Source organism: Gossypium hirsutum, chromosome D12, assembly GCF_007990345.1.
Source record: "Gossypium hirsutum isolate 1008001.06 chromosome D12, Gossypium_hirsutum_v2.1, whole genome shotgun sequence".
Taxonomy (NCBI): Eukaryota; Viridiplantae; Streptophyta; class Magnoliopsida; order Malvales; family Malvaceae; genus Gossypium; species Gossypium hirsutum.
In genome coordinates this window covers 32,639,117-32,661,872 of record NC_053448.1, presented here as the reverse complement: position 1 = coordinate 32,661,872, position 22,756 = coordinate 32,639,117, and the positions used below count along the sequence as shown (strand labels likewise).

The 22,756-nt window shown below is 34.5% G+C and overlaps 1 protein-coding gene across 1 annotated transcript; it reads right to left on the bottom strand.

The window, feature by feature from the left end:
- Window positions 1-1,987: 1,987 nt before the first annotated feature.
- Window positions 1,988-5,163, bottom strand: LOC107945475 (F-box/LRR-repeat MAX2 homolog A). The gene has a single exon (XM_016879495.2). The coding sequence runs from the start codon at window positions 4,935-4,937 to the stop codon at window positions 2,829-2,831; it is 2,109 nt and encodes a 702-aa protein (XP_016734984.2). The 5' UTR covers window positions 4,938-5,163; the 3' UTR covers window positions 1,988-2,828.
- Between the last annotated feature and the right edge of the window lie 17,593 nt (window positions 5,164-22,756).

Below are 22,756 nucleotides of genomic sequence, written 5' to 3'. Positions count from 1 at the left end.
GAAGTCTATGGATAGTGAAAATTAAACTTATACCCTTTTCATAATAAAAGTAGGAAAAATTGCAATTTAGTTTCTATACTTTCAAATATTTTCCAATTTAATCAAAAATTATTTCTATCGTACCAATGCATATTTGAAGTCATTTTCTTGCCAAATAATCATTAATAACTCCTATTTTCTCTTTTTGATCAAATTACATTTTAATCCTCTAAATTTTCAAAATTTTTAATTTGGTCTTTCTTCCACATTCTGACATTCACAACTTCCTACCTTGATTCCAACTCAATATCAATTAAATTCTTTTTATCTCACTCGTTTTCATATTTCCTCAAAAATTTACTGAACATGATCACGGAATAGTACTAGATGTTATACCAAAAATTTTGAGGTTTTACAAAAAAAATCTCATTTTGAGTCATGAAGGCTCCACAAGAATCGGAAAAGTATTTTTTAGCATTATTTCTTCCCAAAATTTGGACAAACACACGAAACTGAGATTTTACCTTAACATAAAAGGCACAAAAATGAGAAAAACAACTCCAACAAATTTTTCATAAAAAAGTATCCATTTCATGCAAGAATAATCATTCAAAAATGTAACAAAATATTTAAATCCGCACAAGATTGCCAACCATCTAAATGTTCCAACTCAAACCAGAACTAGCTCCTTGATTAACTTTGGCTCCCTTAACAGTTTAGACGATGCTTAGGGTTTGTTTAGTAGTGCTTAAATACAACATTTCTGGCTCCAAAAGTATTTTTGGAAGAAAAGCTGTGCTAAACAAACTGTTTTTGACTGAAATTTTTGACTTTTTAGAAGTATTTTCTAAAAAGGAGAAGCTAAATTTTTTAGCTTTTCCTCCCTGAAAAGCACTTTTGGTGCTTAATTACTTTTTCACCCCTCCAATAACACAGTACTTTCCCTTTTTTTATTGGTACTTAAATACAAATGTGTTAAAATCATTAATTAAAAAAATATTTTTTTAAAATACTAATTACAAATATTTAATGTTTATATTTAAATATTTAAAATATACTTTATATATTCTAATTAGATTTTATAAATAATTAATATTTATTACTTAAAAATATTTGAAATTTATATTTCATATATTAAAATATTAACAACAAGTTATAATAAAATTTTTTATATTCTTACTAAAATATAATAATATTAACTAATTTAAATATTATGCATATTTTTTACTTGATAATAATATATTTAAAATGGACATTTTATTTCTCAAAAAAACTTTTTAAAAGTAATGCTAAACACTTAAATTTTAAATCAAACTTTTTAAAAGCACTCTCAAAAATATTTTTCACAGCATTTTTTCACAGCGCTTTTAAACTAGCCCTTAATAAAGTTCGATGTTTCACATTTCAAAAAAAGCAAATCATGAAATTGCGAACATAGTTTTTTCAATTATGTTCGAAAAGGATGTTGAAACTCACAATATGCCTCGATAAAAGAGATCACTAGAATAAGGTGTCAAGAATATAAACACCATAAGATACATATCTTATGAGTGCCACACTGACCAGATTTATCTCTTGTTTATATAGGGGGTGATGTGTATGCACCGGATGAAAATCGTTCATCGTGACCTAAAAAGTGCTAATTGCCTTTGAATAAGCACTGGACTGTGAAGATATGTGATTTTGGGCTCTCGAGAATGACCGTTAGTGACTGTAGTAAACAGGTTAGCTAAGTTCGTTTTCTGTTGTACAAACTGTTAGCTTACTTTACAGTTAGTTAGCTGTTGTAATTAGTTATTATCTGTTAAGGAATCAGTTGAAGGAGGTTAGCTAGGAATCTTGTTAGTGCTAGCCATTCTTCAACACTCTAAGCTTCTTGTATAGATGAGAGACTCGTCCCTAATTCTGGGATGTTAGAGCCTATTGAATAAAATAAGTAGACCATTTTTCTCTTGTTTCTTCTTCAGTTTCTTAGAGATTTTCATGTGTTTTCTTGCTTTCCTTGATGTTCGTTCAATGACCAATCGACGCATGAAAGATTTTTGCAGATGCAGGAACACCCGAATGGATGGCTCCTTAGCGAGAAGTGCGACATTTTTAGCCTCGGGGTGATAATGTGGGAGCTCTGTACTCTAAATAGACCCTGGGAAAGTGTACCACCAGAAAGGTATGCAGTATACTGTTACTTGGTCTCTTTCAAACCATTTATCACGGTTAGAGAGTCTGAAGGCCCCCAGGTGGGCTAACTTCAGGTCTACTATACAAGCTTTTCATGCATTTTCCAGGATGTCTTTAGATTCTTAGATATTGATTCATTTCATGGCAACAATATGTGGACCACAATATGGTTACAGACTGCTGGGCAGAACCGGAAGATCGGCCAAGTTGCGAGGAGACACTCTCTCACTGCGAGTTCTCTCTCCCCTGATACATTCTGTTTGGATAGAAAACCCAGTAGAGGTGTTAAAGCAGTTATGTCGGCTTGTAAAGTAGTTTAACTGTAATAATCTTTCCATCATTATAAAAACAAGTTGAAAACAAACGTAAATAAATCTCCTTTTTGGGAACTTTCAATGGCAAATCCTCTTATAATATATTTTCATTCCCTGCTGATCCATGAGACAAGAATGAAAAGCCTCAAACATGTAAAATGAACGCAACACGTCTCCGGAAAAATTAGGCTGAAGTTGGGGAGGGAATTGCATGTATATAAAGAAACGCAGACCTTGGATGAACTTTTACAGTTTCTTTTCTAGAAAAGGGAAAAAAGAAAATTTCGTACTTGAAACCCCTCCTGTTCTTCCCGTGTATAATCTAATCAGGGCTAGGCTCCACACCAGTAAATCATTTCAATCGAGGATGTGTCGCCTATTTAGAGCAGCTTCAAAGCGACTACATGAGCCTGCTCTCATTTCAGTACTCATATCATTCTCTGGTGCCGGATAGTAGTCCTCTCTCAGCTGTACGTCTCTGAGGTTAGGTATTTTAAGAAGGAACATCATGAAGTGTTCATGAGCCGTCCCATGGATAAATAACTTCCTAAGCTCAAGACATTCGGCCAGCAATCCAGCAGCAGGGAGTGAGAGACTCCTGTGGTTGACATCCCTGTCTTGTGGAGGCCAATAATCTAGTTCACTTAGCCTCAATTCCCCAATGCCATTAAGGAAAAACCTTTCCCACAAACTCAAATCCATTTGGCCTGACGGTGCTGTGAGTGCATAACCTATGGTTTCACTACAATCTAATTGCATCTTCGAAAGCCGAGGGTAGAGTGCAAGAGAGCTCAATCCAAATGCACGTTCAGATGGTTTGGAACGTCCCCTGCAGTCCCCTTCCACCTTTATTCGAATCTCCTCCAAATTAGGGCAGTTCAGAAGACCCGCCGCTGCCAATGGTGTAAGGAGTTCACTAACACCAATCCAAAGTGAAAGGTATTGCAACCTATCCCATTTCTTGCACCAAAATCCGTTGTTTTCCAGAATGTAACCATCACTCACGTCAGAGGAGTATTTGCATTTCTTCCTTCTCATTTCATGATCATACTCACTCCCCATTAAGCTAAATAAACTGGATGGTTCCTCCACTTGGTTGTGCCAAAAACTAAGACCAACCGGCTCGGAATTCCCAATCTCCTCCCATCCGTTCCAGACACAGTCAATATGCAGCCATTGAATCCGATCACGGATTGGCTCCACAGATCTCAATGAAGCTGCAGCATCAAGATTCTTGCAACAAGAAATCTTGACTTTGACCAAAGTATTTCTTAGCAAGCAAGCCATTGTCCTAAGACCCTTCTCCGTAATCCTTTTGCATCCTTGAACTTCAAACCTGGACAGCTTAGAGCACCCTCTCCCAATTGCAATCAATCCCATATCCGTCAAATCCCCACAATTCTTAATAGACAACTCTTCCAGACCCGAACACAAGGCAATCCCATCAAGCTGAGATTCATTCGCCAGACATATCCCATGAAACTGCCCCAACTTGAGCACTCTCAAATCCTTGCATTTAGAATTCAACATTTCCAATGCCATGGAAGTATCCCTGACGTTCCTTCCAACATCAAGCACAAGCTCTTGAAGCAGCGGCAAGCCAGAGAAGAATTCCACCAGCGTCCCTTTGGTAACCATAGCATCCTCCGAAGTAAATCCCTCATTATCCGGATCACCTCGAACGTCAGTCAGTGAGGACGTATCAGCCAAATGCAAAAGCGTCAATTTAGGACAATTATTAGCCACAGCTAACAAGGTCTCATCTCCGACGAACCCAATGTACCTAGGATCAAAGTTACAAGCCACCAAGAAGTTCTTCAAGTTAGGACAAGCCGTGGTGATTTCCTTAATTTCCTGAGACTTAAACCCTTCAGCAAACGACGTCGTTAGCAAATTCAAGTGGACTAACGAGGCCGATACCTTGGGGCAAGCTTGAAGAACCGGGGGCAGATCTTCAGTCCAATAATAAAAAGTGGACAAATCAAGCCAATTCAGATTCTCGCACTGCTCCAACAAACAAACAAAGTCTTCACCGATTGGCCACGAAGCCAGCCGTTGATGCCACCTAACCAACTTCACACGCTTCAACCCAGGCCATTGTTGAACCAAAATCTTGATCGTCAACGGCGATCTAGCGTAGACCGTCAAGGACGTGACCGCAGGGAACGCTACGCGGAGGCGATGGGCCAAAAGCTGAGGATCAGTATCAGACAACGGAGAAGAAAGAAGCGGGTGGCCCCATGGGGAGAGGAAGGAGAGGTCCAAGTCAGAGACGGATCTGAAACAGGTCGGGATCATGAAAAGGTCCCTTGCGTTACCGCGGAGAGTGAGAGAGACGCGCGTCGCCCTATCAAGAAGCATAAACTTACGGCTGACAAGGGAAAGAGAGTTCCGGGTTCGGGTATCTGAAATAGAAGCAAAGATGTTCGATAGAATAACGTCGGGGATATCGTTAATGGTGGCCATTTGGTGTTAGGGTGAGTAATGTTTGGGTGGGTGAGTTTGATTTGATTCAAGTTATAGATTGAATTTGAGAGATAAGCCAGATTTTGACGAAGAAATTTGGTTTGAATGAAGTGAGTGAGAGAGAAGGTTGGTTTCTGGTTAAAGCTTTAAAGTTTGGATAAATACTAAAATGGCATTTGGGACTGGAGATGGGGATGGGATGTGGATAACAGTACACTAAATGAAAGTACTGGTGAGAGAGTTTTGTCTTGTCGCTGATTGGGAAGGCCACGTTGTCTAAGACTAGACCCAAATCCATCCTGGCACTGCATTGGGCGTTGGTTTGACATTGCTGTCTTTTTTTTTTTTGGTTAAATTACTAGGGAAATACTTTTTCAGTGGATCTAAAATTTTTGTTGAAATTAATTAGTCAATTTAATAATTATTTTCACCTTAAAACTTGAAATTAACAATTACTTTTATATTAATGTCTAAATTCTTTAACAAATTTAATTTTAAATTTGATAATTATTTTCAAATTTAAATTTGAATATTAAGATTTTTAATAAAATATCAAAAATTAACTTAGATAAAACAAGATTCAAATTTCGTCAAATTTAAAATTTAATTTTGATAAAAGAAATCAAACCTCAATTAAAAACGATTATCATCCAAAACGTGTATTAACACCAGCTTGTCATATTTTTCCCATGTCTCTACGGAGACAAGGTAAAAACTTTCCTAAATTTAATTTCCTTGGACAATGCCACGTGCTTGTGGAACCCACATCCAAGATTTTACCCCTACTCTTTTTCTTCTACTCAGCTCCTATTTCCTTTTTATCTTTTTCTAGTTTTGCTGGATTTCTAATTAAAACAATAAAAAAAAGGTTGGAATTCTTTTTGTCTGTACGTACATGTAAGTTTACCATTTCATTAAACTTAAATGCCTTTTATGAATTGCAACAACTTGGAATTTTGTAGTTATTAATGCGAATAAAACAGGACGGAAGGGATGATGTTAAATCAACTACTATTTTATAATTAATACGCTTTGTTGTATTATTCGTCCTGCTATATTATAGATGTATAATTTTAAATCACTTTATTTAGTATGATTGAATTGAAATCTATAAAATAGTTTGAGTTTTATCATCTCTAATTATAAAATATTAAAAAAATAAAGAGTCATAACTAAATTTGAAATAAAAATTAAAAGGAAGAATGATATGTATTTCATTAAAATTTTAACGCAATGTGACATGTTTTAATCATGAGTTAACTATAAACTAATAAAAACAAAAAGCAAGTTATGGAGATTTCTTCTTTGTTGACTTTTCTGGAAGACAAAGCTACCAAGAAAGTTCGTATGCATTGTAATGATGCGAGGGAAGACAACCATCTTATGGTAGTGGATGGGGATGGAAACCGCAATTGATTTCACTAGATATTATATCAGAGTCTGTCTCCCATGGTCGTGGTCCACTTATTGGGCAAGAAAATAGGGTTTCAAACTCTCTCGAATAAGATCTATCATCTATGAAAGCCATCAACTTCGGTCAAAATTATGGATTTAAAGAATGATTATTTCATGATAAAATTCTAAGAGGAATCAAACTATATCCGAGCTCTAATAGAAGGACCTTGGATTGTTTTTGGACAGTATTTAACGATCCAACCCTGGTCAGAATCTTTCTCAACTAGCCAACCATACCCGTCTAACGTAGTTGCTTAGATACGACTTTCGGGTCTCCTTTGCTTTTTGTACTAGAAGAGTATTTTAATGAGTATTGGGTAGACGATTGGGCATGTCATTAAACTTGATAATAACATGGGTAATGCTCTATTGGGAAATGTGCCCATATTGTAGTAAACATGTAACTGTTTTCTATTTATTTGAACGATGAATAAATAAAGTTAGTTTCACATTCCACTATTATGTATTTTGTATTTCTGTTTTTTATATTTTGCATGCATAGTGAAATTGTGACAAACAAATATTAGCTCATTAATTGTCTAAATTGAAACTGAAGATAAGTGGCATTGTAAGAATGTTTACATTGCGAGAAAGACAACTTACTTCATTAGATAATCTAAATAAGTCTGTAATCTCGTAAAAGAATCAAAGTGAACATTTGATTCAAATACTGAAAAGGATTATTATGTCATCTACAATTCCAATTGGGGAGATGACTAGTCTTGGCTATCGGAGCAGTTGACTCCACGAGTAGAGACATAGATGTATTCATTGGTAGAATGATACATTGGGCTGGACCCAAGATGAATTAATTCTGAATCTGTTTGTGAATTAATTCGCTCATGACATTCATGGTGTGAAATATTGAGTTAGTTACTGACCATGCGTATTTAACTCATGTGCTTTGATATAAGTGGAGGCTTATGCTCTAAAGATGATTGAGCCCATAGCCAGTATGTTGGGTACATGACTTGTGTATAGCATGACTTTACTAGCAACAATGGAATTCATAGCTCAATTAAAGAGTTAATGATAACCTCTCATTGGCATTGTATGGATTGATAAACATGAAAAGTGACCACGGGTTGTTCTCGAACAAGCAATTTATCACAGTCATTTGTTGACAGTGATCATATTAATCATTAAGAAGACACAATGGTGACAATGAGATAAAATAGGATTGTATTGAGTGAACGGATTTAACTCAAAGGAATCAATGATATCATATGAGGGTAACACACACATGACGAGGTCGTTAGACAAAGTAGTTGGATTAATTGCTTTCGTAAAAAGTTTACAATAAATAATTTTCAATTATTGTACTTCTTGTGGACTGGCTCTATGATTAAGAAATTGCGAAATATTGGAACGATGCTTCTCAAAATAATTGCAATTACTAGAGCCTAATTGTATATGTCCGATTGGTCCCTCCGCTAGCTCAACAAAAGCTCGATCGGACTTCATTTGAATCAGAAGAAAATTCTACGACTTTGGAAATAATTTAATTGAGTTGATTTATTCGATGTGGAATTAAATTAGGTAGTCGTGAGAATTGTTCAACTAGAGAATTTGATTAAAGAATTTTCTTGAAAAATTAATTTTGAAAAACCTAAATGATTTTTGGGAAAATTAATTTTAATCAAGTAAAATTAAATTAATCATATTAATTAAAATTAATATGATATTTTTGAAAATTAATTTTCAAGTTAGACAATTGGCTCAATGGGTAATTGAACTTGAAAATTGGGCCTAAGATCGTAAATTAGGCCTAGGAGCCCAAAACCGAAACCAAGAACCAAAAATTGGTTAAATCGGGGCCAGTATGTGAAACCGAACTGACGATCCAACCGGTGGGTAAATCGGATTAGTTGGGTTGTCACTGACCTGGACCAAACCAACATTAGCCAAACCGGCTCGGGGTGCCGTAAGGGTGTCGCACCTGCATCATTGGACACGATGGTGCCGACGGTTGCGACGACGGTGTCCCAGTGGCCGGTGGCAGTTGGTCTTCCGTGGTTGAGCAGTGGGAGAGTTACACTCCTATTGGGACTCTAGTAGAGAATTTGATTTTAGATTAGCTATTCCAAAAATAATATCATTTTAATAGTTTAATATTAAATTAAATTAAATACTTATCTTAATATTATTTTATTAATTTAATATTAAAGTGAGTGAATATCTTAATTTTAAATTAAATTTAATGTTTATCTTGTAAATAAACATTCTATTATTTTAATAAGATTTAATATTAAATTTAATCTAATATTTCTAGCAGCACTTCCCACATGATTAGGAGAAAAAGTTAGGAATCAAATAAGAGAAAATTACAAAGGTATTATTCCATATGAAAAGCTTACATATGGTGAACTAATTAGTTTCACCCAAAAAGAAGGATTAAAAATTTGCCAAGATTTAAAATTACAAAAACAACTCAAGAAAGAAAGATATCAATGTAGAAAGGAATTAGGATCATTCTGCCACCAATTTGACATCAGGAATGATCTATATAGATATGGTTTAGCCAGTGAATGTTGTCCACGCTAAAAAGAACCCGTTCAGATACGTCATGGAAATTGACCGCTTCTGGTAAGTCACCATATCATTTAATCTATGTAATAAAAAATGCAGAACTTGAAAGAGGAATGCCAAGATTAGTAATTAATTACAAACCTCTCAATCAAGCCTTAAAATGGATTAGATACCCAATACCAAATAAGAAAGATTTGCTACAAAAACTTTGTAATGCAAATATTTCTCAAAGTTTGATATGAAATCTGGATTTTGGCAAATCCAAATAAAAGAAGAAGAAAGATATAAAACAGCATTTACTGTACCATTTGGACAATATGAATGGAATGTAATGCCTTTTGGGTTAAAAAATGCTCCATCTGAGTTCCAAAGAATAATGAATGATATTTTTTTACCAATATTCTCAATTCACAATAGTATACATCGATGATGTATTAGTATTTTCTGAAAATTTAGAAAAACACTTTAAACATATATCAATCTTTATAAAAGTCATAAGAAATAATGGTTTAGTAGTTTCTAAATCCAAAATAAGTTTATTCCAAACCAAAGTAAGGTTTTTAGGTCATTACATTACCCAAGGAACCATTACCCCAATAGAACGATCTATAGAATTTGCTAGCAAATTCCCAGACCAAATTCTTGATAAAGTCCAATTACAAAGGTTCTTAGGAAGCCTCAATTATGTTATAGACTTTTATCCAGGTCTTAGCAAATTATGTAAACCATTATATGATAGACTCAAAAAGAATCCACAACCTTGGACAAAAAACCATACCAATATTATCACCCAAATCAAAAAACAAATCACTAAGCTTCCTTGTTTATATTTAGCTGATCCAAATGCCCCCAAGATAGTTGAAACAGATGCTTCTGAAATAGGGTATGGTGGGATCCTAAAACAAGTTAAAGGAGGAAAAGAGCAAGTAGTCCAGTTTACTTCCAGACACTGGAATCCTACTCAGCAAAATTATAGTACTATTAAAAAAGAAATTTTATCAATTGTTTTATGCATTACAAAATTCCAAAGTGATTTATTAAATCAAAAATTCCTTTTGCGAATCGATTGCAAATCAGCAAAAGAAGTTTTACAAAAAGATGTTCAAAACATTGCCTCAAAACAGATTTTTGCAAGATGGCAGGCAATTTTGAGCATATTTGATTTTGATATTGAATACATCAAAGGAGAAACTAATTCTTTGCCTGATTTTCTCACCAGAGAGTTTCTTTAAAAATGCCCCCCAAACTCCGAGACAAAGGAAAAGGGAAAATAGAAGAATCATCCAAAACCCAAATCACATCAAAACCAATTAAAACATGGTATGAAATTTGCCAAGAAGAAGATGAGAAATCATCATCATCGTCAAAATCCTCCAAAAATACAATAATTCAAGATGCACAAGATCCAAATGAGATTGGTTCTCAAATAAAAAAATGGATTGAGTCCCTATCTCAATCTCCAGAAGTAGCATTGGCCTTTTCGCAAATGAAAGAGGAAACTCCTCTCAAAGCAGCAAAAGTTTCAAAAAATAAATAGATTGTTTTACACAAACCAAAATCTCTTAAAAATGTTTTAAAAGAGACTTCTCTCCAAGAGGTTTTTCCAAAAGAGATAGCGGTATCTTCACAAACTGCTACACAAAAATCTTCACAATATTTTCCAAACAAATATTTTGAAAAAATTCTTGTTATGGAGGAAGAATTTTCAGAAAAACCTCCACATATACTGGCAAAAGAACTTTTCAATGGATGGCATTTCAAACCATTGGATTCTCAAAAACCCCAACAGTATTATGAAAATATACTGGTCCAAACTGGATCTGTTTTGTTCAAACATTACACAGATCCAAAAGATCCAAATTTTATTACCCATTCAACAGCCCAAATATTAAAAATTCTCCGACCAAGAGATTGGAGTGAAAACCCAAATGCTTCAAAGAAATTCCCAGCCAAATTTACCACAAAAATAGACCATTACCCATATTTTACATATTGGGATTACCAAATGGCATGGTACAATGCCTTTTTAATGAACAACCAACACATGAGACATTCGTGGCTCAAATATTTCAAATATGGCACCCAATTCAAATTCCCAAACTGGTTCCAAGAGTGGTGGAATTGGTATGGACCATCATCCTTTGAGATACTACCAGAAAAAATTCAAAACTTATGGCCCAAATTCTTTGACAAATTTCATCCTGAACCAGATCAAAAACACCTTTACAGGACAATCCATTTTTTCTCAAAACTATGCATTTCCTGGATTGTCTCATGGAATTATTCTTATGAGCAAGACCAACACACTAGAATTCCATTATTAGTTCGCAATTACAGGACTAAATGGTGGGACAAATTTAATGATGAGAAATATGATTCAAAATATTTGGATAATTTTTTCAACAAGAATCCAAGATTATGTAAGTCTGCAGCCCTGGATCAAACCACAGCAAAATTTCTTCAAGCAAAGTCAACAGCCAGTGCAATGTTAGCTCAAGCCAAGACCAAAAAAGAATACAAAAAACTCATGGCTGAAATGCTCAGCTCATTGGACTCCGAATCTGAAGATGAATCTCCGGCATCCTCAATCAAAACGGTGGATCTTGCAGATGATACCACTTCGGTAACCATCACCAGGTCCAAAAAGAAATAATACATGAACATGAGAGATTCCCTGCAAGAAATGATGTGAACAGGAGAGATTCCCTGCAACAAAATAATCCGTGAACAAGAGAGATTCCCTGCAAGAAATGATGTGAACAGGAAAGATTTCCTGCAACAAAATAATGTGTAAACAGGAGAGATTCCCTGCAACAAAATAATGCGTGAACAGGAGAGATTCCCTGCAAAAAAAGACAAGTGAACAGGAAATATTCCCTACAGAATAATGCGTGAACAGGAAATATTCCCTGCAAGAAAAGGTAAGTGAATAGTTATGTAATTTGTATTTTGTAACCAGAGAATATATTCTCTGAAAATTTATTTTCAAAAGTTTCAAATGTAATGATTAAACGATTTAGATGATGTAAGGAGAGAATAGCCCTCTATAAAAGGCTATCAGTTTGTGAATGGAAGGCATAACTCGATTTTACCCATTTGAGTTGTTTCTCCCAAAAGTTTCTCAAAGTTTTTCAAAACTTTCGCATTAACAAAGTTTCATTTTAAGTTTCCAAAATTTCAAATTAAATAATATTTTCTCAAATTGCATTTACAAAATTAAGTTTTCAAACTTAAACTATTTTCTTAAAAATATATCATTACCAATCTGGTCCTCAGATCCTCGGGACTTCCTGGTATCAGAGCCAAGGAGGAGCAGGTATTCTTAAGTTTAAGAAAATATTAAATTTGTTTTCGTTATTTCTGAGTTCTGGTTTAACTATCTTTATTATCGTATTATTATTTTGCTGAGAATTGATACAGTGTCCAGTTAGCCATGGGTTAGGCGTGTCAAGGACTAAGTATCCCCGTAGGCAACTTAATTAATTCAGAGATTCAGATAGTAGAACCCCCTGTAGGAAATACGAAAACAAAGAATGTTTCCTTTCCTTAGAAGAACCAATTCTTCTGCTAGCTTTGTTTCTAATCAATCCCAAGAATCTGACCAAACCTCAAACAATACTGTTAATGAACAAGAAGAACATTATGAAAATATTCCCCAAAGATTTGATAATTGGACTCTTCCAAGAGTTCCAACAAACCAAGTTTACAAAAAAACAACTTTTGAAAATTTAAATGATTTTTGCAGTTATGTTATAAAAACAAAAGAAAGGAGTTTACCTATTCAAAAAGAATATGAAACAATCCAATTATTAGATAAAGTCGTCATTAATAAACTCAAAGAACAAAGATACAAATACATCCATTTTGGATTAGTCTAGGTTGGAGTCAAACCTCTTAGTGTTGAAGCCACTAAAAATACCTCAATATTAGTAGTCTTAAGAGACCAAAGACACATCATGTTTAATGACTCATTATTAGGAACTATAGAAACAAGCCTATGTACTGGCCCAATACATTTTAATTGTTATCCAAATTTTATGGTTTCTTTGACTGATAAAAACATTTTACAATCTTTAACACTTCAAATACATACCCATAACTACAAAATGCTTCCAGGTACAGAAGTGTTAACTTTGGTTTATAGACTCCATTTCAAAGCCATGTATTCTGTAGTTAATACCAAGGCTTTACTCCAAAGCCCAAAAGGAGAAACCCTCTTAATAGAGACAGACACCACAAGATCTCATACTACAATCCCCAGAACAATACAATGGCATGAGATAAACCTTCTTGATAAGTGGAAACTTGAAGGTGCTACAGACCCTGTGGCACCAACCCCCATAAGAAACACATCATTAAGTGAAATTTCTCAGCACCAAGATGGCACAGTTGAATTAAAATTCAATAGGCCACAAAGAATGCCTCCAAGACACTCCTTCGAAATAGGAAGTACCAGCACAACTTTTAAGAGGTTAAATATAGAAGAAGAGTCAAATCCAGAAACACAAACAGTAGATTTTAGGACAGCCAGAGCCTCTGTCTCTTCTATCCCAACAACATTTAGGACCAATTTACAAGGAATAGATAATTCCTCAAATATAGCTCAACCTATCTATGCCAGACAAGAAGAGAGTCCCCAAAATTCACCTAACATGTCACCAACTTATTCATCAATGACTAATAATGCAAGACAAAGAGAAAATTCAGAAATATTTGTTTTAGAAAAATTGTTTGAAATAAATAAAGAATGGTGTAGAAAGCACTTCTATTCCAACAAAAATAAGCAAAAAAGAGAAGATTACTTTAAAAATTATAATGATAAAAAAGAAAATATTCTTCAAGAATATTATAGATTTATGAATACTCATAAAGTCCATATAAAATTCTTTGAATGGTTTGAAGAATATTATTTAGGATCTGTTAATACAATAAGATATAATACTAGATGGCAAACTAATAAAGGAGAAGTTGAATCTCGACATCCCCCTTTAATGGAGGTTCAATATCTTTATAAGAATACTGGAATAAAAGCAAACCCTTTAAGAATGAGAGCTCCCGATGTAGGAGAACAAATCTCATCAAAGGATATCAAAATGATAGTAGAACAAAACAATTATACAAATATTAATCTTCATACAATAGGAAAACAATTAGATTATATTGAAAATTTGGTAGAAAGTCAACCAATCAAGAGAGAACCAATAAAAGAGATAACCGAAAAAAGTTCCAAAGAACCAATATTCACACCTTATGAGATTCCAAAAGCTTTCCAAAAATCCCAAAATGATTTCCTAACAGAAATCCAAAATAGACTTAATGCTTTAGAAAACCATAAGTCTGAATTAATCGCCCCTGATACCCCAATACAAACCCAATATTCAGTAAATACATTACACCAATCCTCCCAATCTGACTCGGATCAGTCAGATGAACAACAAATTAACAAGATGGCTTGGAAAGAACCAAAAAGATTATATTATCCAAAAATCACTGCACCTGATCTTAACATAGAAGAAAAACCTGTTTTCCAAAATAAATACAATGCTAATACAATCTATGAATGGAATATAGATGGAATGTCCGAATATAATATTCTTAGTTTATTACAACAAATGACAATGGTTTCAAATGTTTATAAAACCCAAAATCAAAATGGATTAATCAATGACCATACTATAGCTAATCTTTTAGTTGCTGGATTTACTGGTCAATTAAAAGGATGGTGGGATCATGCACTGACTAAAACCCAACAGGAAGAAATTTTAAAAGCAATAAAAAAAGATGACCAAGATAGAATTATTTTAGACGAACAAGGAAGAGAAATCCAAGATGCAGTAGCAACTTTTATTTTCTCAATCTCTAAACACTTCATTGGAGATCCTTCTCATCTTAAAGATAGAAATTCAGAATTATTATCAAATTTAAAATGTAAAAAATTAACCAATTTTAAATGGTATAAAGATGTCTTTATGACTAGAGTCATGCAAAGATCTGATAACCAGCAACCATTTTGGAAAGAAAAATTTCTAGCAGGACTTCCCACATTATTAGGAGAAAAAGTTAGGAATCAAATAAGAGAAAATTACAAAGGTATTATTCCATATGAAAAGCTTCCATATGGTGAACTAATTAGTTTCACCCAAAAAGAAGGATTAAAAATTTGCCAAGATTTAAAATTACAAAAACAACTCAAGAAAGAAAGATATCAATGTAGAAAGGAATTAGGATCATTCTGGCACCAATTTGACATCAGGAATGAGCCTTCTTCTTCAAAAACATGTTGCCCTGAAAAGCCAAAAAATAGGAAAAAGAATATTTCAGAATATTATAAAAAACCTAAATATAAAAAATACAGAAAAGGGAAGAAACAACAAAAAATAGAAAACAAAATTGACAAAACAATAAAATGTTATAGATGTGGAAAACCAGGACATATCTCAAAATATTGTAAAATCAAAAGAAAAATCAATAACTTAAATTTAGAAGAAGAGATAGAACAAAAATTAAATGAAATCCTATTAGAAACAACTTCTTCTGAAAATGATACATCTACTGAAACAGATGAATTACAAATAGACGAATTACATACAACATCCCAGTCTTCTGAAGATGAGAATGAACCTTCAATTAATATGCTAACTAAAGATCAAGAATTTATGATAGAAGTTATTGATAAAATTCAAGACCTAGAGCTTAAAAGAGAATACCTTTTGAAATTAAAATCCTCATTAAAAGATAAACCAGAAAAAGAAAAAGAAATCATTTCTAGTCAATCACAAATGTATAACATACAAGATATAATATTTAATAAATATGAAAAAATAAAACAAAGACAAATTACAAACTCTGAATTACAGTTGGAAATAAAACAGATTAAATCAGAACTTTCTCAGCTTAAAATAGAACAACAAGAAATGAAGGAACAAATTAGATCCTTAAAAGACGAAACCTCAGAAAAAAGTTCATCAGAAACTGAACCTGAACCTGAAGAAAATACACAAGAATATATGATGGTTCTAACTGAAGTATAAAAAATTTAAGTTTATATTTAGATTAAAAAATATTTTTTTAGGTCTAATACCTCCTTGATAAATATTAGATTAAATTTAATATTAAAGTGATTAAGTTTAATCATAGTTGAACTCTCTAAACTCTCCTTATATAAAGAGAGCCTTGGGTCATTATTTAACACACACTTAAATTTAATAGAAAGTTGTAGAGAGAAAATTATCTGAAGAGATTATTTCAGAAAATTTCTAGAGATATTTTTCTAGGTTACAACTTGACTCAAAAGTTTAGAGAAATTGTGAAATTGCCCTATTGGTAATTTTTTTGAAAATTTTTCTAATTCGAAGTGAGCCCACACTCGATAGACGTGAGCTTGAGGATAGCGGAGAAGACTACTCAGTCGAAGCGCTCATCTTAGATGAATCGAAAATGTACAATTTTGATTCGATAAACTGTTTATTACTTTAGATATCACAACCAAGATTTTGTTTTGGAAAAAAACTTAAAACTCTGTTTTCCCTAAATTTATTTTCTGCTACATTTTCCAAACCCATTTTTCCAACATGATCATAGGGGCTGGTTGTTCGTATGGCGATTTTTTTACCTTAATTTGGCATTGATCTCTAAAATTAAGGTGGATAGTTGTATTCAACACATTGCGTATGAGCCCCTTCGCAACATTTTTTTTTGTGTGGGTTGAAAATAGGGAAGAATCAGGCTTGTTTGGGCCCTGGATGGTGGTCAATTATCGGAACAACAGATTGGGTTGGAAACTAGCGTTTGGCCTGGAAGACAGGAAAGTAACAGATCCTACGGGATCGCGTTTTAACATCCTGCATGATTTTAGGGATGGGAACGAAATTAATATTGGGGATTCTAATCCCACTGTTTTAGCTAATTTGAAAGGAAAAGGGGTTTCCATTTATAACAAGCCCTTAGGCGAATGAGTCAACTCATAAGGAGAGTAATGTACAGGCAATCGTTGTCCATGCTTCAGCGCTACCTGCTGGAGATGATGTTATGGACTGTGGCCTGGAGAGGATAAAACTGATGGAGTTTTGGGCCTAGTAAACCTAAACGCTAATGTCTCTTTCAAGAAGGACACTATTTTTTCAAAGGCAGCAGCTACACATTCTGTTGGGCTCCGCATTCAACGGCTTAGTGGACTACTCATAAGGGCCCCTGGTCTGTTGAAGTTAATGGTTTTCAAAAGAAGGCAAGTGTGGGCCCCGTTGTCTTTTCTCCAATTCTTCTTTTAGTTAATATGGGTTACATTAACCCAAAGAATTTCCCACCTTTCTCGAAGACCCAAACCAATAATAAGGAGTAATCTTTGGGTAATTCTCATTCTAGCCCCACTATGCATCGTTCTGAAGCTCCATACCAGCAAGCGAAAGGCACCTCTATTACTCATTTAGAAAAATTAGATATAACAATTTTAAACTCGAAATTCCACTCGGCCATCAAATTCATTGAAAATCAAAACCCTAATTTTCTTTCAAGTGATATGTCTTCTAGAGCTTTCTCATCTTCACTGAAATTTGGAGACCTTAAATGGCTAAAGAGAGGTTCTCATAATTTACGAGGTAAAGGTAGTAAATTTAAAGTGAAGGCTCTCGATCGTGAGTATTGCTAAAGCAATGTCAAGAGTTGTTGAAAAGATTGGTTCCGATAGTCTGATTGCGAATTCTAACAATTCTTAGGGGGAGCACCTAGGCTCCAGTGAAACGACCACTCTCGATGCTTGAGATGGGTATGTTGTTTTCATTTTTTCTTTTTATCGTCTTTCTGATGTTACTTAGTATTTTTGTTTGGAACTGTCAAGGATGTGCATCTCCTAAGTTTGCTAGGGTGGTTAGAGATTATTTTGCAGATTTTGATGTTGATGTTGTGGCTTTTCTAGAAACTCGAGTTAGTGGTATGAAGGCAGATGGAATCATAGCTAAAATTGGGTTGGATTGCTCTCACAGAATTAAAGTTAGAGGTTTTGTTGGGGGTTTATGGATTTGTTAGAAAAATAGCAGTCAGGTTCAAATTATACTAAATGATCCACAATTTATTCATTTTCGTTTGGGGAAGAACGGAGGATCCAGAAATGTTTTAGTAACTTTTGTTTATGGTTTTCTAGAAAAAAAATAAAAAATCTTATGGGACCAGTTAGAGTAAATTGCTTAGTCCATTAAAGAGCTTTGGGTTTTGTTGGGAGATTCCAATTCAGTGTTATCACCAAATGAAAAGAGAGGAGGTCGCCCAATTTTTCCTAGTTGCAAGTTATTTTAGAACTTTATTCTCAATAATGGCTTGATGGATCTTGGTTTCAAAGTTCCCCAATTTATGTGGAGAAGAGGGACGATTTTTGAAAGACTAGACTGGGTAATTGGAAATAATAAATGGTGTTGCCTGTATTCTGATTCTCAATCTTCCATCTCTCTCATCTCAAATCTGATCCATACCCATTTATTTCGGGGTAGTTAGGGATGAAGAAACCAACAATTTGTTTCCATTTTGATTGGAAATCTTTCTACACTTTACCCTTGGGATTGTAAACATTGAAATCCAACGAATCAATAAAAATGTCTTTTAGGAAGTCGTAGTCTACCTAACTTAAGCCTACGGGACCAAGGCCATTTGGGTGTGGAGAACCAAGTTAGCCTTTAACTTTAGCAGTGCCTTAGTCAAGTTCTTGGTTGTGTCCTCTTCGTATTTTCTAAAGGCTTCATCATTAGATTGGCGAAGACTATCCAATTTAGCCTTATAATATAGCTTCTAGGTCTGGAGTTGTTCCTTTTATAAGGACTCACCCTCCTCCAATGACTCAACCTTCCTCTCTAACAGTTTGCACCTATTCTCTGTGTCCTTATCTTTGAGCTTCCAAGCCATGATACATAAGTCAAGACGTTCAACTTCGCTTTTAAGAACTTGCTTGTTGTAGCATAGCTCCTCTATCGTCTTACTTTGTAACTTACTCAACTCCTCCAAGATTGCAATCTTGGCCTTATGGTAATTGTTAAACTCTTAAAAGGTTATACTAAATAACCCATATTCCATAGATAGAGCATGGGTAGATTTGGTCATCTGTGAGATAGGAGATGAGTCCAATTTGGATGTAATGTAAGATCAGAAAGCCTCTTTTAATTGTGGAGGGATCATGTTGTATTGGCTCTGGAAGATTGAACTTAAAGAAATAGAGGATGACCCTGAAGCATAAAGGTTACGCCAAGGAAAGAATTCATCACTCTTAGTAGAAGAAGGTTGTAGTTTAGGATTTATGGGGATCATAAGTGGATCCAATGGTAAGGTTTTTGTTGGGATGTTAGCATGAGAATGACCCATGTTTTGAGTAGGTGAGCTGCAGTCTAGGCGGGTACCATTGGGACTGATGGCACAGCAGGAAATGATGGAACTAAAGGAGAAGGAACCTTCGGATCTGAGAGTCCCTTCTTAAGTCTACACCACTTTGGCTGTGGGGATTCACTCTTATTAGAAATTGGAGCATCTTTACTTGCTCTAGGCCTCTTTTGGTACTTCCTTGTAACTAATATTTTAGAAGGGGTAGTTGCAGCTCTCTCTTTAGCATAAGACTTTTCTAAAATGGCCTTAATGTCCATACTTGGTATTGAATTGAGCGAAATATGAGCTTTTGGATTAGATTCTACAAAACCAACTTAAGTTTAGCTTTGTTTGAAAAGGAAGAAGAAGAAGAGTAAGGAATACGAGGAGTGATAAGCCAATTTCGAGAATGTATTCTACAGAATTCATAGAAGTAGAAAAGAGGCTCTCCTATGTGCCAAATTAAGACCTGCGCATCGAATGGCCAAGCCTTCGAAGCATAAGGTATATGGTAGTTGTCTAGCCAACTGATGCAATCAATATCTTGTCGGCCATTGGGACTTTGGTTTAGTAAGTAGTATTGGAAGATATTCCAAGCTATAACCAATTCTATGAACTCAAGAATACACCCTTTTCTCAAATGATTGAATTTCTTATTAGCAACCTTAGAATCAACTGGCAAGCTTTGAGAACAAACAAATTCTTGGGAAGTGACAAATTGGTGGGAAAGCCAAACCCATTTTCATGTTTACAAATGACCCTTAAGAATTTTTCCTTCTTCTAGTGAAGATTAGAAAGGTTATTTTTAATTATTGGCTCACAGCCTTGTCGAACACTAAAATGGGCATAACCAACATTAGCCCCTTGTCTGGTAATCATCAATTGATAGAACTTCTGGAAAACCCTTAGAACTGGTGGTTCATTGCGCATACAACAATATAGGAAGTAGGCTACTAGGGTCCACCAAGATAGGGTCAATAACTGACCTAGTGTGATGTCGTACTCTAACAGCACTGAACAAAAGAACGAGTGTAATGGCAGTGAAAGCCAACTTCCAAAAGAATCAAAGGAAGGATAAAACCTTGGGTTTTGTCACTTAAACGACACCTTGGTGGCAGTTCAACTTAGTAAGCAAAATGTAATATCCCATTTTTCAATAGTGCCAGAAACAGTGGTTTCAGGGCCACAAGTCTGACAAGTGAGTTCATAAATATTATTATTTAATATTTATGAGTCAAATATAGTACTATAATAAATTTTTATTTGGTAATTTATGTTATTTGAATGAATAGTTAAGTTCAAGTGGTATATCATTAAAGTTAAGTGGTTTTAGAAAAAGGAGGTATCGAGACCTCATTTCTATAAATCGAGCCTATAAATATTTACGGAGTGTTATTAGGGCCATATAAAATTTGGTTAAGAAATTTTAATATTTAAATAGTTAATTAATTAAAAAGGACTAATTTGTAAATAATGTAAAATCTAGTTGATAACTCTTGAAAAGTGTTATATTTTATGCCTTTGGACCTAGTTAATTGCCTGTACTTAAGTACATCTAGTTTCATTTTAGGACATTTCATTAGTATTTTTAGCATTACATTAGAACTTGGGCTGCATTTAAATATTAGGTGCTTTTAATTGCTCGTGGAAGGGCTGTGTTTTGTGGTATTGGTAGGTGAAGGATAAGGAACAAGAAATAAAGGAGTAAAGTTTTGTCAGGGCAAAATGGTGGTCAGATTGCCAGCTCATATTCCCTGACAATGTCGGAAAGGTTCCCAGTCAATATTCAGCGCATATTAGTTTCAACCTAACCCACCTCTACTTGCACCAGATAAATCTGCCTATAAAAGAGGAGAAGATAAATCTTGGGCTTGTTGGCATTATCTTGAAAAAAAAACAAAGTAATTTTAAAAAAAGTAAAGGAGGAAACCTTAGGGCGCGAAAGTGCGGGTAGAGATCCTTAGGCAAATTAGAAGGCAGTGGCTGAACAGAAACAGGAAGGGGAAAGAGACGCGAGCAACCCCTCTCAGCCACCTCAGGACATTACGCAGATGGAGTGTGGATTAGACAAGCGAACGCTGTTTTCTCGACGTTCTTCCATTATTTCTAATCTATTTCTTCATGAATTACAGTGATGAAAACGATGTTTGAGTTGAATTTTATTTTCCAGCCTATGAGTTAAATCTCATAGGGTTGGGATTACTTTGATGAAAATTTAACTGTCTTTAATGGACTATTTCATTCAATTATTTTATTCTTTACAATACGTGTGAGCAATCCCTAGACATAGCCGACCGTGTAGCATACCCTTAAATTAATCTAAATTCTGAAAAGGTTAGATTAGGTAGACCGTGGTGGAATGATATGGGCAAGTACTTGATAGATACTTGTAGTAGACTCTAGACATAGAGCAGCATTCATACAGAAGGGAATAGTGCAGGGTACCATATTAAAGGCCTAAGACACAGACAAGGTAACTTGAGGTTTCTGCTCTTGAAAGAAGTAGGCCACTTTAGAACTCTTCTGGGTAGTAGGCTAAGTATGATTTTGCAGAGGCATCGCTGATAGGAAAAGTAGATTCTTAGTAATCTCGACCTTCCCACTCAACATTACGTAACCTTATCTTTGCCGTAGTAGCTTTGCCATAGAATTTTTTTGTTATTTATTTATTTGTTGCATATTATTCACGTAGTTATTCTCATAATTGTTATTGCATTTTTACTCTTGCATTGCCATAGAATTTTCAATTATTCATCAGTTACACATTGTTTTCACATTAATATTCCTTTTGTTTACCACTGCATTCTTATCATTATATCACTATAACATTAATCTAACTTTATTATAATAAGTTGACCACTTTTGTGCCTCAATCCGATCCTCGTGGGAACGATACTCACTTATCATTTTATTACTTGATTCGACATGTATACTTGCACAATTCGTATATTATATTCACATGCAATAAGTTTTTGGTGCCATTTCCAGGGAGAAGCAATTTGGTAAATTTGATTTTTTTTCTATTTTCTTATATAATTCCATTAGTTTTATCTAACTTAGTTTAATTTGATTTCTACAGGTTTTCCATCAGTGCATGAGAAGAGACATTCCTGCTAACAATAAGTATCCTTTTGATCCAGAGATCGAGAGAACTTTGCGAAAAAGGCGAAAAGAACTGAGAAAAATGACTAGAAATGGGAATGATCCCAGTCTTAATGATAATCTAAATGGTCCTGGTGTTAATGATAATCCAAATGTTCAGGGTGTTAATCCTCCTATTCGTCAGGTGATAGATGACCGAGAAAGACCCATTCGAGAGCATGTTGTTCCATTTTTGGATGATTTGAATCCAAGGATAGTTAGGACACAAATACAAGTTTAGCAATTTGAGTTGAAATCAGTAATGTTTCAGATTTTGCAAACAGTAGAACAATTTAGTGGATTACCAACTGAAGATCCAAAACTGCACTTAAGACTTTTTTTAGAGGTTTGTGACT

Coding starts and splice junctions, on each gene's coding strand:
- LOC107945475 (XM_016879495.2), bottom strand. CDS start 4,937: ATGGCCACCATTAACGATATCCCCGACGTTATTCTATCGAACATCTTT.